This window comes from Phyllopteryx taeniolatus, chromosome 4 (assembly GCF_024500385.1).
Source record: "Phyllopteryx taeniolatus isolate TA_2022b chromosome 4, UOR_Ptae_1.2, whole genome shotgun sequence".
NCBI classification, from domain to species: domain Eukaryota; kingdom Metazoa; phylum Chordata; class Actinopteri; order Syngnathiformes; family Syngnathidae; genus Phyllopteryx; species Phyllopteryx taeniolatus.
Genome location: NC_084505.1, coordinates 17,304,636 through 17,326,042, shown reverse-complemented (window position 1 = coordinate 17,326,042; position 21,407 = coordinate 17,304,636). Strand labels below are relative to the sequence as shown.

Below are 21,407 nucleotides of genomic sequence, written 5' to 3'. Positions count from 1 at the left end.
ACAAAGCCATTTTTAAAGCTTTAGGACTCCAGCGAACTACAGGGAGAGCCATTAGCAAACAAATGGAGAAAACATGGAACAGTCATGAACTTTACCAGGAGTGGCCAGCCCACAAACAAAAACCCAAAAGCACAGCGAAGACTCATCCAGGAGGTCACAAAGTAACCCAGATCAACATCTAAAGAACTACAGTCCTCTCTTGCCTCATTGTTGAGTCATGAAAACTGATCTTAACTAAGTAAGAGACCGGGCAGAGTTCATAACAGAGTTCTAAGGAAAAAAAACGCTGCTGACCAAAAAGAACATAAAGGCTGATCTTACCGTTGCAAAAAAACATTTGAATGATTCCCAAGACTTTTGGGAGAATATGGACTCATGAGACAAAAGTTGAACTTTTTGGAAGTTGTGTGTCTCGTTACATCTGTTGTAAATGTAACACAGCATTTAAGAAAAAGAACATCATTCCAACAGTCAAATGTGGTGGCTGTGTGATGGTTTGGGACTGCTTCTCCACATCAGGACCTGGACTATTTGCTGTGATTGATGGAACCATGAATTCTACTATGAACCAGAAAATCCTGAAGGACAATATTTAGCCATCAGTTTCTGCCCTCAACCTTAAGTCTACTTGGGTTATGCAGCAGGAATATGATTCAAAATACACCAACAAGTCAACTTCTGAATGGCTTAAAAAAAAAAAAAATGAAGGTTTTGGAGTGGCCTAGACAAAGTCCGGACTTGAATCCAATTGAAATGCTATGGCATGACCTTAAAAAGGCCGTTCATTCTTGAAAAACCTCCACTGTTGATGAATTAAAAATTCTGCAAGGACTAGGGGGTCGAAATACTGTCACTGAGATGTGAAAGACTCATTGTCAGTTATAGAAAATGTTTGATTTCAGTTGTTGCTGCTGAGGGTGGCCCATCCATTTATTAGGTTTACGGGTCACATACTTTTTCACACAGGGCCAGGTAGCTTTGAATATTTTTTTTCTTTCATAAATAAAATCACCATTTAAAAACTGTATTTTATGATCTTAAACATTGAAGTGAGGAATCTATGCACACACAAAAAGAATGCGAGAAGGGGACAAATACTTTTTCATGGCACTGTACAAGTTTTTGTACTGTGGCTGGAAATCAGAGTATACATCACATGCAAAGGGCGGACAAAAGTCTGATCTGGCTGTAAAACAACATGCCGAGCAATGTCATTTCTGAGAATTTGATGTGCAATCACAGGGGTCACAACCGTAGACCACGTGTTACCACAGCAATCCAGGACCACCACAACAGGTGTCTTTACCTGCGATTAAAGCAATCCCCAGAATGTAGACTGAATTAGGCTTCAGCAAGTTTGATTCCAATTGATTGCCCAGAATATAGGCTGAATTAAAAATGGTAAGATCTTATTTGAATATACATGTTCCATTGTATTATTGTCACGTTACTAGAATATAATAATGCATGTAATGTACCTCATGCATAATAGTGTGCACATGTTTCCATACCACAATTGCTCACGGCTATTTGTGTGCTGCATAGTTTGGCTCAACTTTATGTGAAGATCTTCATGCCTGCTCTGCCGGTGACTTCACATTTGTCTGAGCGTACACGAGTTACCCGAATAACAAGTAAGTATCAACCGTGTGCTTCTGTCGTGTAAGATTATCATTTCCCCCTTTAGGCGGTATTCATGCACCATCTGCTGGGCAAATATCTTCAAAACCAGGTGCTCCGTAACAATGCAATATCATTGATATGAAAGTTAAAAACATAATTATAAATAATAAGTTAATACCAGAGCATGTATGATTTTTTTTTTTTTAGGGGATTATTTGGCCACAGGTCATAACTGGTGCAATTGGAAACATCTTAAATGCAATTATCAATTATGTCTTCCTCCATCTTCTGCATTTGGGAGCTGCGTAAGTTTCTCTAAATCCTTTTAATAGTATTAGTAGTTTTATTTCGTAAAACGAAAATAGTCCCAGGTGGCACGGTGGACGACTGGTTAGCGTGTCTGCCTCAGAGTTCTGAGGACCCGGGTTAAAATCCGGCCTCGCCTGTGTGGAGTTTGCATGTTCTCCCCGTGCCTGCGTGAGTTTTCTCCAGGTACTCCGGTTTGCTCCCACATCCCCGAAACATGCAGGATAGGTTAATGAAGACTCGAAATAGCCCGTTGGTGTGAATGTGAATGGTTGGTTGTTTATGTGCCCTGAGTTTGGCTGGCGACCAATTCAGCACACCCGCGACCCTTGACCCATTCATCTTGCCGATGCTATTGGGGTGAGAAAAATAATCATGTTTGACATTTTAGGTGAACAAAATGATAAATGTTAACCATTTTAAATCAATAACACTACAATTATCATGACAGAATATGGGTGGAGGTGTCATTCGAGGAGTTGCAAAAAACACAGCACAGTTCGGTGCTGTGTTTAACTTGATTGTACACTACTGCATTGGCCTTCCCATTGGTCTGTCCTTAATGCTCACAACAACAATGGGCGTCGTAGGTAAGAAGCGACCATTATCATGGACTCATACTGTTATGTGACACGAGATTCAGTATGCTTCTATTGTTTCTTGAACAGGACTTTGGACTGGTCTTACCATCTCTGTTGGACTACAGGCTATTTTCTTCAGTGCATTTTTGTACAAACTTGATTGGAGAAAGGCTGCTGAAGAGGTGTCTAACGAAGTTCCTTGAAAACACAAATATGACATGTAATTCAAGTGATTTCTTTTTTAACATATTTGAATGTTTCTGACCAGGCTCAAACGAGAGCAGGGGTCCAGGTCACTTTTGAAAACATGGTGGAGATGCAAGACTGCGAGCCAGGCAAGCGGCTGACGAGTGGTCGGAATTGCAGAATAAATCATGATGACGATATTATAGAATATTTATTTCAGCAATAATGAGGATATCATGATGTAGCAATTATGTAATAAACTTGACTTGAACATTTTGAACATCTTTATTGACGAAACAAATCAACCCAAACAGGCTATAGACAAAATGGAAAAACTAAAACAAATGAAACAAAATGTACAATGTACATGTTCAATAGGAGTAGGAAAAAGTAAAAAACCTCATGTCCTACTATTGCTGGGTGATACGGCGATATATATCGTGGGGACGATAGAAAACGTTCTATCGTGCCATTTGTCTTCTATCGTTTTTATCGTCCTTCATCCAATTTTCAAGCAAAGATTTCCACAATGGTGTTCAACCTAAGGCCTGGGGGCCATTTGCTGGTCATCCTCCATTTTTGTGTGGCCCACATTTACTCAATATGGGCCATAACTTTGCACTTGTCCTACAGTGTGGTGTCCAAACTATGCAGTTTGCTGCGTATGCACAATGTTAATTTCAGAAAATAAGTTGATTAGCTTAAAAAGGAAACCAATTGATCATTCATTATTAAGGGAAATAACTTATTTTTTCTTGTGTATTCAGAATTGCTCTTTAACCAACCAAAAATATATACTTGATCCAAATTCTTGATCATTCAATAGCATTCTTAGTAGGATACTCGGTTACTAGAATACTCAATAGCTTCAGCCCTAATTGCAGCACTACTGGATGGTGGATACATTTCTCATTTTTGACTGGTCTGTTTAATGTAACTCTGAAATAAAGTGAGTGAAAGTAAGCAGTCATACTACATTGTATAGTCTTTCATAGAATAGCTGAAAATATACTATATTGTAGCGTTATTATGATATAGAATGGCCCATATTGTGAGAGATTTTCTCCATATCGCCCAGCACTGGGTCCTACTCCTATTTCCGAGTATAGATTTAACTTTGTGTAATAGTACTTAAAAGTATAGATTTTACTTGTACGATATTATTGTTATAGGAGGCTAATCGTATATAGTATTCTAATAATCTAGGTATGCTAAATTAACGGGTCCATGTAACGTAATAATGACATAATAAATTAGGGAGCTAATCATTTGCAGTATATTCTAATTATCCAAAAAATAGTAGGTCCATCCAATGTGTAACGGAAATTTTAACAATTGATACAGTATATATATACATACATAGCCCACTATATAACAGCTAGCATTGCTAACTGCTTCATCATCTTCATATTTTCTATTTGTGTTTATTTATTATATGCACATACAGTATATACATATAATAGACACACAATATACATGTACATACACATTTTTTCACCTTATACCTGATTCTTTACAGTATCACTCTTGTTTTAAACATCTTTTTAAACAAAGTTAGAGAGCTACATGTTTTCAGTTCACTATCGTAATCGTTGCAAAGGTTTACTCATCCAAAGGAGACACATCTGTGTTTTAGATTTGTTCTTGTCTTATACTTTTTAAAGGTCTCATATTTTGGCTATTTAGACCTCCATAGAGTTACTCTATAACATGGACTTAGTATACAAGTGTCAATTTAATTTCAAAAAGCACCTTGGTTTCATCATACGACTGTCCAGAAAAGGCCCCCTGACAGCTACTTCTGTTTGACCCACTTTTGTGTCTGCTTTGTCCATATTTGGCCTAGACCTTTTCCTCTGATTGATTGCCTCAGCGTAGAAGACTTACTTGTGAGCGCACACGTGTTTGTTATGTTGACAGCGTTGGCTTGGGAGTGGAAAGGGAAGGTGGAGACCTTCGCGAGTGACGTAGATAAGATGGAGAAATTCGAATGACCTGCTTTCAGGCCTCTCAACAGAAAAACATCTGTGAGTGAGGAACGTGTGGGCGATTTTAATTCATATTTGACATGATTACTGAGGCACCATAGAGCCAATATTACATCTCAAAACACTCGAAAAATACCCTTTTTACATACCCCTGTTCCTCTCATTCATTTTCACCATGGGCAAATAAACCAGGACAGCTGTAAAGCTATACTTCATTTTCACCGTTTTTAACAATAGATATCAGTAAAGTGACATGCAGCAAGCAAGTACCTGAGCAGAAAATTGTTTCAAAAAATACAATAAAAATATCGTAATTGGTTGCTTACAGAACATGGAGGTGAATACAGAGATTTGGAGATCCCATTAAAAAGTTACAATTTGCCATCAAGTGCACAACAATATATACTTGCATAGTGGGAAGCAACAGTTGATATCTGATGCTGATATCTTCAAGAAGTATATGTCAAGTGTTAGTCTGCCGAAACTAGACTCAAACACTAATCAGGCTCCGCTTCCTGCCCTTACACCAAGACGTGAGAGCACTGCAGAGGACCACACGCTCCTACAGATTCCGGAGCAGCAGGACACTGCAACCAACATGGTCAAAGATGTTCCTACGGTAAAAGAGATGCTTTTACGTCGTGGCTTGGTGTTACTCGCCATGGTTGTCACCTTTGCGGCTGGAATCATCCCCAGTGACTTCTTTGTCAGAATGCTGAAGTGAGTCTTGGGTAGGTTTGTAACTGACAAGTCATCAGGAGAACACTGGATCAGCCAATTGTAGTAAAAGAGCAAAGGTCCTTATCGTGTAGTTTCTACTAATAATTGTTTGCTGAGTAAATCATTGTGCTCAGATGCACTATAGTATTATAAATTGATAAAACAAAGTAGTTATACTTTGTACATAAAAGCTGTGTTCATTTAGTAATGATTTAACAATCTTGTGTTCCATTGTACTTTTTAAAATGTCTAATTAAATATAGCATATGTTTTAGTTCTTTTCAAATGCTCTCTGTGTAATGCAAAAACATATGACAGGTTTATTTCCTGTAGCGGGCTACAAACATAATGATTTGAAATATCGTTAAATTTGTTACCGATTTTTAAAAGGTGAGAGACCCCACGGAGGACGAGGAGAAAAAAATGCTGTCTTCTTACTGCTCATATAGTGTGTGCTGTATTTAGGATAACCAACATGGCACAGCAAACATTCACTACACTGATAAAAAGTCCTTTGAATGTGCTTAATTTGAACATGTACATCGGTTGCACATGATTAAAATGTGTTAAAATGACATAATTTACCCCTCTTCAACTAAAAAAAAATTTCACTTTAACAACATTTTAATCATTTAGCTTTTAAAGAGACTTGTTACTGCTACTTAAAACGTTGTAAAATAACTTTTGTTGTTCGGATTATCAGTATCTTTTTGAAATTGCTTGTCATGCACAATCCTAGGGATGGTTCTGAGGTACAATACAATTACATATAACATGTTTTATGGCAAATACACTAAAAGTGTGAGAGAGGCCACACAAAATACTATGGCGATTTTAGAATTTACTTGTTTCCTAGTGTGTTTAATTGTATTCAATAAATATTCAATATTTATAGTTAGTTTTTATACATATATATATCAATGGTGTCAAACATGCTGCCCGCAGGCCAAAATCGACCCGCTAAGGGGTACAATCTGGCTGACAGAATGAATTTTGAAAGTGAAAAATACATAAGACATTGTAGCGGTGGGAAGGATAATTTTGAGAATTTTTATACTCGTGTAGAAAACGGAGCGCTAATAATTCCTAGGTCTTCATAGGTTGATTTAATTTCAATGTGCAATACTGTATTTTTCAGTTCCAAATACCTGTTACTTAAAGTTTTGTGCTTTAAAATGCAATCACTCTGATCAGTTAGCACACGTAGGTGACAAACTGAAGCAAAGTTTTGTCAAGAAATATGAAGTTGTTTTGTAAAAGGATTTTAAAAAATGTCATTAAATCTACTTATTTAATCATGTATTTGTTTTGGTTAGCATTAAAACACAGGGAAAACGTGTTATTTATTATTATGTTACTGTCAGTATGGTTTTAGAGGTCCGCCCCCTTTAACATCAAATTAGGCTCTATGTGGCCCCTGAACTACAACGAGTTTGACATCCCAGCTCTAAATCATTGTAGAAATTAATCATCAGAATGATTTACCATTGAATTAATATTATTATTATCATTTTATTTTTTTAAATATCCCACTGGCTGTGGCACAGCTGGGGGAGGCACACAAACTATGGGGGAGGGTCGGTCTCCAAGTGCCCACTTCACGGCACAGATCTGTGCTCTCCTCCCTTGCCACCTTTACATCATCTGCCTGTGGAGGTCTTCTTGCAGTTCCATGTAAACGTACTTTGTGTGCTTCAACCTCCCGGTCTTGAGCAAAACAGTTCCTTCTTCCACTAAGACTATCAGTGCAGCACTTGCTAGCTGCCATTAAAGGGAATGAAATGAGCCACTTCGATTGGACAGGGTTGAAGTCGGCTGTGAACACGCCCACACCTGGGCAAAGCTGCCATTCTTAAATGCGCTGATGTATGCCGGTCCATGAAATTACCAACACTGGGTCTTACCCGCCTGCTAGCAGAGTTAGGCCAGGTGCAGCACTGTATATACGCGGGTCACGAAAATAGAGGCCAATACCTCAAACATTCTGGCTTTACAAAGATAATGCTCACAATTGACAATACCAAAGTTATTAATTGATCAAATGTTCATGCTTGTAGTTTGCAGTGGTGTAAAACTGTGCCTCATCATAATTAAAGCTATGTTGAATATTTTGGTTATCTGAATTAGTTACATGAGACACTCATGTGATTATATACAGCTCTCATTGCAAGCCACAACTACAATCATGAACATATTGTCATATTAAAACTCTAAACTGAAGATCACAATCATCATAAAGGCAGAATATTTGACACATCTCCAAATTGGATATTATTGTGCAAGTACCCATAATGCGACTGGTGCATACAGTATATAAGTCTTTATACCGAGAGGTTGATCTTATGTTGTACCCCTCTCAAGAACTTGTAGCTTACTGACCATTTTTGTTTTCACAAGGGCGCCATTCTTAAAGGTTTTATTTTGGATGTCATTAGACTGTGTTAGTGAACCAAATGTGACCGATGAGTGTATGTCTACTGCTATTTTGTGGGAATTTTTATCTTCTATACAGTGCTTCATATAAATGAGTACACCCCCAGAGATTTGGGAGAAAACATTGTTTTTCCTTTGAGAATAATTATTTTAATGGGGTACAATGCTACAATATACTCCATGATCAATTTTATTGTTAAGCCATTTGTCAATGTGAACTCAAAACATTTTATTTTTGGGGTAAAAAATAATTTGATGTTCCATACCAATAAAAGTGTAGCAAAGCTAAGTTTAGATTAGTTTTGTTTACCGAGAAATGGCTGAAAAGCTTACTTGGTGGGGGTATACTCATTTACTATATATTGAACATTGTAACTATACCAAACTGTGGCAAGGCCTCGGAACTAATTTCTCGCCTACTGACAATTTGTTACTTTTCATCAGCTTGTTCATTGTTGCACGTCTCATTGAGGTGATGAATGTCCTTCATCAAACTGGCAAACTGCTCCTCCTGTGAGTACATGGACAAAACAATTTAAAATAAAGATTTGAAAAAAAATAATCAGCAGGTCATTCATCACTGTAGCCTGAATTTCTGTTCCAATAATGTTGCAAATCGCAATGAAGAGATGTTTTTACAGCATGTACAAAAACAATATATTTTTTAATTTGAACGCTAACATATTGTGTTTTCACACACACACATATATATATATATAAATTCTCTTTTCTGGCAACTTACCAGTATGTTCATCCGCTCAGCTGCTGCAATTGCGACATTCAGCTTGCGCTCAACATCCTCCCTCTCCTCCTCAATCACACCCAACCTTTCAAAGGCACAAACAGTCGAGACATACGAATTGGTTACTTACAGTGTGATATTAAAGCCATTTTTTCAATAATATGCAAATGCAATTCCAACAAGGCCAGCCATCAAAGTGTTGAGTGTAGTGTAATGATGACTAAATACAAGCAGTTATTGACAAAATTAAACCTGAAGGTGGCGCTAGCAAGCTGCTCCTCTCGTGTAGCCATCAGATGCCGGAGCTCATTCATTTCAGCCTGCAGTATTGCATTCTGGTCCTGACTTTGGTTAATGAAGTCCTCCAGGCGCTTTGCCATTTCCAGCTCACGCTCAGTCACCTGGTCTAGTCCCAGGCCAAGCTCGGACAGTTCCTGGGCATGCTGGTGTATGGTATGCAAAAACATTTTCTGAGATATGTTACTGTGAATCCATAAAGGATTGCCATCGTCGGGAAAGTTTTATGAACCAGGTATGACACGTACCCTATCGAGTAAGCTTAGCTCCGCCTGTTCAGAAGTCATCTCTCTGGACTCTCTGCTTTGCGTGTCTTTAATCCAGGGAACTGGTGCACATGGTTTAATTGCGTCACTCTGATCAAGAGAAAAGAACGTCCTATTACTTGATAAAAAGTCACATTATCAGTCTCTTGCTCAAAATCAGTTGCATTACAGCTCAGAATATTCAATATGGAGAAGGGGCAAATGGAAGTCATACTATCCAGTGGAGACTCTGCGTTAAGTACTCATAGGTATTTTAGAATAAATATAGAGCAATGATTTAATGAATGTGTGTCAATAAACTCAGGTACTTTAGGAATAATATAGCTACAATGAGTGTCTGACTGTCATCCTGCTCCTGCTGGTTCACTATCAAAGGGGCATGGCACCCTCAGCCCATGGTTTGCCATTCACGACATCTGCCTTGCAAACATTTCACGTGAACAGGGGAAAAGAAGAATCCGAGCAATTCCGTTACACTGAACAGAAACTTTACATTTTAAAAAGCACATCAGCCGTTAAAAGAAAGTACTGTCATTTTCCACCTACAGTATGCACCTAAGTGGCTGGTGCCCAACATTTTTCACATAGACACACCACTGCTATGTAAACGTCAGCATGTAATATTTAAAAGTAGGCGAGATTACCTCACTCTGACAAATTTTGTTTTTTTCACACTCACAGTTTTTGGTGACGAGATCAGGGGCTGGTTTGTTTCCAAATCTCGTTCATGGTTAGCTCTAGGCAGAGCTTCAGAACTTGTTTGCCTCTTCAGTCTTTTTTCAGGACGTCTATGTGGAGCACTTTGAGTTCTGGTGACTGGGTTCCTTCTCCTAGCTTTGACATCTCTGCAAAAGGAACAAACTTACATGTCATTCTTAAATTTTTCAGATTTAGAAGTGAAAGAATGGAATTTGACAAATCCACCCATGTGATGTCTGCACACAATATAGGTTGTTGACTGGCAAAAGAATGTATATTGACAGTTAACTGATGGTGAGATTCCTTTTTGAACTATTCACGATACTAAATACCACTGCTAACTTACTACTCATTAGGGAGATGAACATAATTCAAACTGTTAACAACATACACTAGAGTCAAACTGGTAACAATTTTTCAGAGTATATAACTAATTAATTGATCAATTAATATAATAGCCAGCGTGTGGACCGGGGCTTCGGGCTGGCGTGACCGTTTTAGTGTGCCTCGTTGTCATGGCGTGAGTATGTGCATGTTGCGCGGAGAGTGGCAGAAGAGTGAGGAGGTAAAACAATTACAAAAAAGTCCGACTTTTCAGCCAGTGTATGGGCCGGGGCTTCGGGCTGGCATTGCAGCTTTAGAGTGCCTTGTTGTCAGCAGCGAGTGCGCGCACGTCACGCACTGAAGGCGGAACAGCAAGGCAAAAAAAAAAAAAACTGTCATCTGTGGTGTCTTTAGATGTCAAAAGGGTATTGTGGCTTCCGGTGTTCTTTTTTCCGTGGTAAATGGTCGAAATGCCTCTTTGAGCACTTAGTCAATGGGATCCTATCCTCCACGATAAACGAGGGTTCACTGTATACACCAATTGCTGGCATACTTCTTTGTATTTGCCCAAGAAATGAAGGATTCTTTCGCATTCCATTAAATTAACTCACAAAGAATATTCATTAAAAAGTATCTCCAAATTGTGGAGGATCATATACCCACATACCCATCTCTTAGGTTCCTGGATTCCTGAGGAAGCTGCTGGAGGGATGATTGATGAGGGCTGAATTTGCCCAAGTCTTTTGGAGGAACATACATTGGCTTAGCTTGTTTCCCTGTGCTGTGAGAAAGAGTATGCCTTTACAAAAGTAGGACAACAACAACAACATCGATATAGATCTGGGCATTTTATACATCTATATCTTAGAGTCAACATACTTGTTAATTGTGATCTGACGTATCTCAGGGCCCAATGACTCTGTTATCTGGTTCAGAATCATAGGCAGAGGGTGCAATTTCTCAATTGTTTCCTAAACAATGTAAATGCTCCATGTCAGCATGTATTGAAATGAAATTCATGCAGCTGCACAAACACACACAGATCAAAAACCAGAAGAAAACAGCCAGATAAAAGAGCATCATAATAGCACTGTTTTGTCAGCAATTTAAGGGCTTGCTTGTCACCACAATCGCAACTAAAATACAATAGATTTTAGTCCAACTCAACGAGATAAATCCCTCTTTGTACATTTTGTCAACGATAAATGTTGGACTTAAATGCTGCCATCATTTTGGTATCTGTATTTATTTGTATGTATGTATGTATGTATGTATTTATTTAAATTACCTAAGCTATCAACATAAAGCGTGCAACCTACTGTTAAAATGCCACGTTTTTGCAATGACCAAGATAAACGTGAGACAACAATGAGTGACATTGCAGTAAACTGGATGTCTCTCCAAAATTTAGAAAGGACGAGAAGAAAACTGTTCAGGGAAGCAGAAAAACTGAAGAGGTTGTGTGTGCGTGTGTGTGGTCTAAGTGTGTCTGTGTTTAAATAATTTGGTTTGATGTTCTGTATTTACCCTTTCATTATGATTTCATATTATTGGTGATTATATTTATGCATTTAAAAGACCCCCTTGCAAAGGGTTTTCTTGAAATCCATCCATCCGTCGATTTTCTTTAACGCTTATCCTCACTAGGGTCGCGGGCTGCTGGAGCCTATCCCTTTTTAACACATCTTTTTCAGCAAAATCAGAATCACAATCAGCTTTATTGGCCAAGTATGTTCCTAGACACACAAGGAATTCAAACAATGTAATATTTGCATATTCAGAATTCATAATTTTGCACGTACTAAACCACACTTTGTTTAACTGCACTGTGGTCTTTTGTACATAGAAGTACACTATTGTCTTTCTCATCTCAACAATTTATTCCTTTTGTTTTTCTATAGTATGGCCTTTTTTAAATTATATTTTGGGCTGTGTGTGAGAAACTCGTGAAGAATTCAATTTTTTAGTGTTTCTGCTGACAATAAAATCTTAAATCTAAGGGGTAGGGTGATAAGATCAATGCTGTTCTTATGAAGAAAAACATCCAGCCCCACAAAATATTGGAAAACAAACAAAAATGTGTGGGGAAAATGTTTGGATGGAGGTTGAACTTTGGGCCATAATTCCAAAAAGTAAGCCTGAAGCAAAAACAGCATTGCAAATCACCCAAAAACACATTACTGACAGCGCAACATGGTGGTGGTGGTGGTATAATGCTTTGGGGCTGTTTTTCTTTAGCTGGAAATGGGGCTTTAGTCAAGTTTTGAGAGAATAAGGAAGAGTTCTAAATTACAATCAATTTTGGCACCAAACCTTCTAGAGTTAAGCTTTTATGCATGCGTTCGTTCAGCATGATCACAACATAGTCCCATTATCACCAAATCAACTTTTGCTTTCTGGTGTACTTTTTCCATCAAGGAAAACATACAGTACAAACCCAAACACCACAATATATGCACAAATGATATTCTGTTGTAAAATTGACGAGCTCAGGTTTTCCCGAGTCGTACCTGGTCCCTCAGATGAATGATGTCCACCAGCAGGCCATGCACCACGGCCAGTCGCAGAGGTAGATCCACATAGCCATCAAAAGAGCTCATCGGGACCTCAGTGTATGGATTGGATACCGTTTTGAGAAACCCCCTCATTCTGTCCCAATGCTGCTGTAAGAATTCATTCATAAACAGCATGTACTCCTCCTTCTCTCCAAACCTGCAGTAGAATGAACCAAACGGGAACTGCAATTTTCTTAAATATATTCATGAAGTTATTCTGGGGAGGGACTTTTAAAAGTTATGCATATTTAGACTGTCGGTGCAAATAAAGCTACTCACAGAGTGAAGTTTGCCAAGTTTTGGATGACTTTGGCAGTTAAGGTGAGTGTGCGCAGGGTGTTTGGCTCCGGGTATGGTTGCGTCAAACCAAAAAGAGACGGACTGAGGACAGCGGGACACAAGAAGCGAAGGAAGAGGGAAGCAGAGATGAGACGTTGACCAATCTCTGGTCTTCCTTGGTCTTCACACAGCTCCGCCCAACTTGAGAAAATCTTGTTCAGCTCTTCGGGAAAGTGTCTGAAGACGTTGAAACATTTCCAGAAGTTGAATACTTTTACCAAGATCCAAAAGTGTTTTTTTCCCCCTGTGATTTTCATGATCTTACTTGTGGGGGTCAATAATTTTCCGCACCACCTGGTCACACATTTCCCTCAAGTGCCTCTGGTTGTTTGGTAGTTCAGAGGCATGACATTTGCGGGGGTCAACTTCACAGTTGTTCCCCATTCCATAGAGACGTATGATAAAGTCCCCTGAAATGAATTGAGAAAGACAGCTCAGTGAAAGTATTTCTAAGGGGAGCCACTTTAATCTAATACATTTACCTAGCGTGTTGATGAGATATTTTTGTCCAACCAGCTTCATATATTCATCTATGGCTTTAGTGGCAAGTGTGTTCTCTCTGAAGATAAGCGCCTCCTTGTCTCCGAGACGCTCAATCTCGGCGACGCCCAAATCAACAAGAAACTCCTGAAACATGATATATTATGATATCAATATATTATGTGAATGAAAAAAAAAGAATCCCAAAACAAGGGAGGTCAACCAGCGTCCCCTCACTGATTGTGTTGGACGTTTCACTGTTTACATACTTTTTACATTTTTACCTTTGCTTTGCCGATGCTCTGCAGCACATGTACAAGAGCCCCGGCGAGCTCCTCCTTTTCTTTCACATTCAAGAGTGGCTCCAAGCTTGTGCACATGTCCACATAATTCACAGTTACATACTCAGCAAACTCCTTGTATTTTTCCATAGGTAGAACCTGCAGGTTCTGGAAACGGGCCTTGATGCGGAGAGAAGCCTGTGGCCCCAGATGCTCTTTGGTGCAACCTGTGCCTGACAGCTTGGAAGGAATGATGGGATACCACTTCTCCTGATAGGTCCTCCCTCGGATATCAGCCAAGTTTATATTCACACTACCCAGTGGATGCAGACTGACCTCATCTCGGGAATGAGGCTTTTTCTTGGGGTCTTCTTCACGGAAGAGGTGCAAGGTGATTTGGGAGATGCAGGGAAGATTGTCAAGTTCAAAGAACTCTCCCCAGAATAACTGACATCCCCCAGGAACACCTCCGCTGCCGCCCAGGTATCCTGAAGAGCCATTAGCGCTTTCCCCGGGCAGGGTGGAGCCACTGGACACCTTTCCAACAGGGCGAGTGGTGGTACGGGCAAGCAGAGTCCCATCCAAGTGTACCTCACAGTAATAACGCCGTTTGGGGGGCAGATCCTTTGCTTCCTTTACCCACAGATTTAGAGAGTTCTCTGTGCGCTCAATGTTATCCTGCGAATAATTACATAGAGTAAGGGACACATGTCTTAGCATTTTCTTTTCATCTTTTCAGTATATTACATTGAATTATTTTGGACCAAATAGATCACCTTATTAGGCTGGGCAGCCCTTCTGAGGTCTTCAATCCAACGATCACGCTCTGCAGCTGAGGAGCAGCCAAAGCAGTGTGTGTTCTCAGAGTTTATGACCTATATAGTAAGAGCAACAACAAAAACATTAAATATTGATGAAAAGTAACAGAAATGCATTTTTATTCTAACTCCAGGACAACCATTTTTTATCTCATTTTAGCTTAGCCAGTGTGTGGTATACATTTAAAAAAAAAAAAAAATGTGTGACATGGCTCTGACAGTAAATACACAGCCTACCTACCTCGAACCAATGTGCCCTCAATGATTTTAACCTGTTGGTTTAAGATAAAACTACATATTGTAACTTTCCTAAGAAAAAGAGGGTACCTTGATGATTACATTTATTTAAAAAAACAACAACATTTTACACTCAAAATGAAGAATGCATGGGTTGAAGTGTACTATACCTCAAAACAGTACTTCTCCCCTAAAATGGAGCTGTGCACTGGCCTGACCACGGTACTGGCATCTGCATTTAAATCCAGACTTCCAACTGGACTCACAGGAATTGATACAGACTCCTTAGATCCATAGTGCCTTAAATAAATAGAGTGAAAGTTCTGTCACAATGGAGATAATAAGGTTTCAAAGACCAGGACTCAGTCATTAATTGGGGGGAATGAAATGCAGGATAGATGCTCTTATTGCTGTCGCGTAATTTGATAGTGCTCATTATTTTGAAAAGTAGAGTTTTTGTTGTAGCTAAGCTACACTTAGGTCTCAAGGGCACGTGGACTCCAAATGCAGGAAAACACAGAACAGCAAGAGTGCGGGCAGGAAATCATAAAATATTTATTGCAAAAAAAAAAAAAAAAAAAAACTTAAGAGGACTGGGTAGGTTCCAGGAATAAACGCAAATCCAAAGGCACAGGGAAATTATAAATAGACACACAACTAAACAACGACACAAACAATAAGCAAGAACAACATCATTGGTTGGAGTAGATTTCATTTCATTAGTCGTTTGTTAAAACTCAACCATTATCTGTGTTAGCCATGTAACTTGAGCGAGGTATTACAATGGTTCCAACTTCGGCTCTGGCCTTCCTGTGTGTAGTTTGTATGTCCTCCCCGTGCTTGGGTGTGTTTTCTCCGGTTTCCTTCCATTCCCCCAATACATGCATGGTATCTTAATTTAAGACTCTAAAGTTAGCCTTTAGTTTACCTGCCACCTTTGTTTAGTCCGATGTGGTTCAGTTGAGTGTTGCTAGTTCTCTTGGCCTTGTTCTCAAGACGTCGCTTAATCAGTGCCTTCAGGGTGAAACGTAAGAACATTTCAAATGCATTTGAAACGTGTTGCTAATGAATCATTACATGTGCCACACTCACTCGCACACCGCCATCTTCTTTCTTGGGTCGAGGGCCCACGTGGTCAGGACTACAATCTAAAAGGAACATATCCAAGAGAAAAACAATGTTAGTAATTGACTTGATTTTGTTTAATTAGTTATCTAATTGCTCAAAAACAAGTGCTTAGTGCCACCAAAACAAGATGTTTAGATAGCTTTGCGAATGTTGTGAACTGACAAACAAAAACTGCTGAAAAATAAACAATTTTAAGGCCATGGATGCTTCTCAGACGCTGCTGCGTCATCATTTTTTATGCCTTATATAAGTCCCCATATATCTTGATCAATAAATCCATCATTCCAAATCTCAACTACTGTTTACTTTTACCTCTCTATTCACATCTTTTTTTTTTAATGTGGTGTCATTATCCATGTATTTAAGTTGAAAAACATTTTGACAAAGTAAGGCATCTAAAGTATACATATCTGTTTTTAAACGTCAGGAGAAAAAGTAAAAAGTCATCAGTAAAAGAAAATATTTAATGAAGGTACAGATAGCTGAAAAAAAATCTATGTAAGTAAATGAAGTAAGTTGCGCTTTGTTATTTCCCACTATTGGTTTTCACAGCCATGTAAGTCAAGTTTACTTACACTGCACTTATTTTGCCACTTACCCAACGCCCCACCACATACAATCCAGCGTCTGAATCCCATCATTTAGTACCAATGGTCTTCTTTCATCAATATGTCCCCATGTAACGTTCCCTCGAGCCTCTCTTTGGGCGTCCAATGTTAATACAACCAGCCGGCACATCAACCAACACAAATGAATGCTAACTCCACGCAGCCTCTGATTGCCTTGAATGAAAAGTGGACTATGCCTTCTGCTTTCACTGGGCCACAAGAACAACCGGCGATGCTATCATACACACACACAAAAAAGAGGAAGCAATTTGACTTTCACACTCATATAAACATTCTGCTATTTCCTCTGTAGCTGTCTGCGGGAGTCTGCTTGAGCTGATGTCAGTATGGTAGCTCTTTTCTTTTTTAGGCAAGTGAGTTTGAAATGCTCTCTCTTTTATTAAATACAATAATTTGATGATTGACCTGTGTCGATGTCCACAAGATTCTGCATGCTGAGGTTAGACAGGCAGCTGTTAACACGGTTTCGGGTCCACAATGTTGGCTGGAGACACATACACAAGCGAAACCCTGAAGGATTATTTTGGAAATTGTTATTCAAATTGAAAACAACATTGTGTGGATGTTACTTCTTCCTCGGGGCAGATGAGAATCTGTCCATCTTGAAGAACACAGTTGCTAATGTTCCATAAGAGAAGCGCCTGGGGTTGCGACCACTGGTGTTTCTGGAGTTCTGTGGACACAGCTTCTTGCGCACCTTCCCGCAAACACAGTCAGCAGAAAAGCAAGCACACAGTTAACCAAAGTGCTTTGGTACAACTCAAAACCCGTCCTTAATTCTTATCAGAAAGCAACGCTTACAGAACATGCAACCTTTCAAAGCCAGCAAAAACTGGACCATAAGTACATGCATATGTTGGCCTCTGTTTGTTTCGCCTTTTTGTTTTGTACCTATCTCCTCATCACACTTGGCCACTCCCATTTGAAAAGTGGAAAGTGATGCTATCTGTCTTTACAAGACACACACACACACACACACACACAGCTACACACATCCTGTGTTTTCCTCAGTGTCCATTTCCACCCACATGTGTATGAGGTTTGAAGCACAGTAATGCATCGGAAGTTATTATATAGTCAAACAAAATCTATCGATAATCTATATAAGTTTGTCTCAATCCGTTTTCTTTGCATGACAGAAAATGCCTACTTATAATTTTCCTCTTGGCAGACATTTCGCCACATTCTTTTCCTTACAGTCATTGCACGCCTTACAGTCTCTTGCCGCTTTCCTGTATCATTTGACCAAAGCTCCAAATTTTGGCAGGGGAATGGATCATTTTGGTCTTCACCATTGATTTTTACATTGTGTTTGTGTTTTTACAATTGTATAATTTCAGTCATACATGTGGCCATTGCCTTAATTTTCTGATGTTTTACATCAGAAATTGATTGTCTCCTTGCATCAATTAATTAAATAGGCAAATTTTTGTTTTTGTTTTTGACATCCCTCACGTGTTGAAATGATCTATTACGGTATTATGATTCATCAAGCTGATAGAAACAGGTACCTGTCTATCTCACATATGACTTAATTGAATCAAACATCACATTTACTGTATCACTGCTAAAACTAATGAACACACGCAGACATCTCACCTGGTAACAATGCAGGGGTGCTGTTCCGACTGTACAGTCTGGGCCTTTTGAGCTTCTGCGACACAGACCTCCAATATTTTTTGAAGCGAGCCTCCCCCCCTCCTTTCTCAGGGTCCAACGTGGCTTCTGCAGCAGAAGATGATGACGGTTCTTCTTGTGGCGTACCGGCAGAGCCGGAGGAGTGGGTAAGGGTGGCAAAAAGCGACGGAGGAGGCAAAGACAGGGCCCTTCTGAAGGGATTCTTTCCCGTTGAGTTCATTTTGGTTGTTTTGTCGTCCTCACTCAGGGTCTTACGCCACAATTGCATCTTGCTCCATTTGGTGCCCCTTTGAATCCTTTCAGGTGTAGATGCTGCAGAGGCAGCTCCAACCGCAGTCACATTATGAAGTGATTCCTTTGAGCCAGTTTGCCATTTGTATGTGTCGAGAGGGTCACCAGACTTGGCTGTTTGTCCCTGGAGATGTTCTGCAGGAGGATTCTTCTTCTTCTTCTCTGGTGATCCTTGTTCTTTTGGAGGTGGACGAGCTACAGGCTCCACTTCTTTTTCCTCAGTGCCCATTTTAACTATCAGGCTGTTATTGATATTAGTTCTTGTCCAGGCTGTGTGAAATAAAATCAATATCAAAAATTGTGCAATGTACTGAATGTAATGAATTGGGCGGCAACCTATGTTCCCATCTGACTTACCTTCAAGTTGAATGTATTCATGTACAAAGAGTGAGATGAATACCCGCTGGTTCTCTCTGCATCTTTCATCATTTCCTGTTTCCAGTCGACACAACATGAAACCCTCCTGAAGGCCCGTCTGTGGTTGCTTTGGTGCTGCACCCAACTACTTACTTCCTCACTCTTTTTGGCAGATATTTTTGCTTAATACAACTCATCCTTTTCACTTCCTATTCTATTTTTTTTTTCTCTTTAGATGGAGTTTGAGACTTGCATAGTGGGTTTTTTTTTCTTCTATTTAGTGATTTATTTGAAAGAAGCTGAAATGTTCAAACATTAAATTCTGTCATGTGTAGGTATAGGATCTTACCTCAAACAAAGCCTGTTAGCCTGTCTGGTTTTGAATCATTCTGTCTCTCAGTAATTTCTTGGAACATAATTGAATACATAAACTACATACATACATACATTAACTATAGCTTACCATCCTTCATGTTTTCTTCATGAGGTAAAGTGTTAATATTTTCAGATAAAATAATACATGAAGAACTAATACCACATAGGCTACCTTATCCGGATCTTTTGATTAATGCTTAATAACACTGCACATGAGCAATATGGAAACAAGGGCGACAGTAGCAACCGATCCATTTATGGATATTGACTGTTGAGATGAGTTTCCTGTCAAGCGAGGCAGCACTTCCTGCACATTGGTTTGACAGACACTGAAAACCACTTCCTGTGTTCACACTGATCTATGCACTGCTACATTTCATCCACCCATCCATCCATTTTCCATACTGCTTACCTCACTAGGGTCGCAGGCGTGCTGGAGGTACAACCGGAACTGGTCGCCAGTCAGTCGCAGGGCACATAGAAACAAACAACCATTCGCACTCACATTCACACCTATGGGCAATTTAGAGTCTGCAATTAACCTACCACGCATGTTTTTGGGATCTGGGCGGAAACCGGCGTTCCCGGGGAAAACCTACGCGGGCACGGGGAGAACGTCCAAACTCCACACAGGCGAGGCCTCAGAACTGTGAGGCAGATGTGCTAACCAGACATCTACTGTGCTGTGGTACTTTTCTTAAAGATATCAATTAGATTTTGAAATATCATGTTATCAATATTTCTTGATTATTTTGCTTAATAACAGTATTATATACAGTATATACATATTATACATTGATTTTAATTATAATGATTGCATCATATAAAACGTGTATTAAATAATACTCTGTATAAAATAAATAATTCAACAGAAAATATTTTAACTATCATTCAAGATTATTAACTTTTGAGAAATGTGACATAGTAACAAGTTAAATATTACATTACATCATAGCACATGGTGAATAAAAGGTCCATAAAAGGCATGTGAGCGGATATTCTCCAAAGCTGGAGAACTTGCATCACAGGTGTCAAACTGGTGGCCCGGGGGCCAGATCCGGCCTGCCACATCATTTGATGTGGCCCGCGAAAGCAAATCAAAATTGATCATTGTGTTCTGGTGTAATACCATTGAGATATTTGCAAGCATTTTTTTTGTTACCAATCCCACTTTGAAAAGAAATGTAATAGTCAAAAAACATGTTTTTATAGGCTTCTGATTTCAAAACTGGTTATCAGAATCAGAATCAGAATCATCTTTATTTGCCAAATATGTCCAAAAAACACACAAGGAATTTGTCTCCGGCAGTTGGAGCCGCTCTAGTACGACAACAGACAGTCAACTGACAGAGAACACTTTGGAGACATAAAGACATTGAGATGTGGCCTGTGACAAAAATGTGTTTGACACCCCTGACTTGCATGAACATGAAGAAAAGTGTAATCCCCTGAATGCCAAGAAATTTTCTTTTTGAATAAATAAATATATAAATAAATAAAGACAACTGCAGATGACTATAGATGTGATTTATTGTTCTCAAATTTGTAGTGGAACTGTGTAAGGCTTCGGGCTCTTGTCCCTATTTCATTTGATGCAGCTGATAAATCACATCTATTGTCATGTGCAAGCTTCTGTTGCACAATCTATTTCGGTATGTCATCTCAATAAAATTGAATAAATATATTCAAATTTATTGAAATGTACCTGTAATTCCCTACCTCAAAGATCGTCTGCAGCCAGGTTGGCATTGCAAATGAGAATCAGTTTTCAATTGCCTCAACTGGATAAAGCATTAGGTTTTAAAGGTATCAAAAATATTTGACATTTAGATTAAGATATAAAATAAGGCATTGAAACCTTGAAATCCCAAAATTTTTTTTAGATCCAGTAGGTGTCAGTAATGAGTAACATAAGCCTCATTTGCTAAAACTACACTGAAGTAATAAGTGGGATGGAAAGACAAACCACATGGGCCAAGAGGAACCTTCTCCTACCAGGAACTCAAAGTTCCCGGGCTGGTTGGTGGAAAAGCCCCTAAGGGGACTCGTTTTGAAACTGTTAACGACATCAAGATGGCCATGAGGACAGAGTTGCGGAGGATGCCCAAAGAATC

At 39.2% G+C, this 21,407-nt stretch overlaps 1 protein-coding gene and 1 long non-coding RNA gene across 2 annotated transcripts; one reads left to right on the top strand and one right to left on the bottom strand.

The window, feature by feature from the left end:
• Nucleotides 1–284: 284 nt before the first annotated feature.
• Nucleotides 285–2,917, top strand: LOC133476529 (uncharacterized). The gene is made up of 3 exons (XR_009788079.1): nucleotides 285–2,519; nucleotides 2,598–2,692; nucleotides 2,779–2,917. It is a non-coding gene; the product is annotated as an uncharacterized LOC133476529 (long non-coding RNA).
• rasal3 (RAS protein activator like 3) lies at nucleotides 2,891–16,845 on the bottom strand. The gene is made up of 17 exons (XM_061770046.1): nucleotides 16,602–16,845; nucleotides 15,968–16,023; nucleotides 15,804–15,889; nucleotides 15,046–15,175; nucleotides 14,597–14,695; nucleotides 13,824–14,498; nucleotides 13,542–13,686; nucleotides 13,325–13,469; nucleotides 13,000–13,236; nucleotides 12,676–12,877; nucleotides 11,045–11,136; nucleotides 10,833–10,946; nucleotides 9,822–9,987; nucleotides 9,125–9,232; nucleotides 8,832–9,022; nucleotides 8,580–8,664; nucleotides 2,891–8,348 (listed from the first exon to the last, which is right to left on the bottom strand). The coding sequence occupies exons 1-17, from the start codon at nucleotides 16,642–16,644 to the stop codon at nucleotides 8,268–8,270; spliced, it is 2,655 nt and encodes an 884-aa protein (XP_061626030.1). The 5' UTR covers nucleotides 16,645–16,845; the 3' UTR covers nucleotides 2,891–8,267.
• Nucleotides 16,846–21,407: the final 4,562 nt, after the last annotated feature.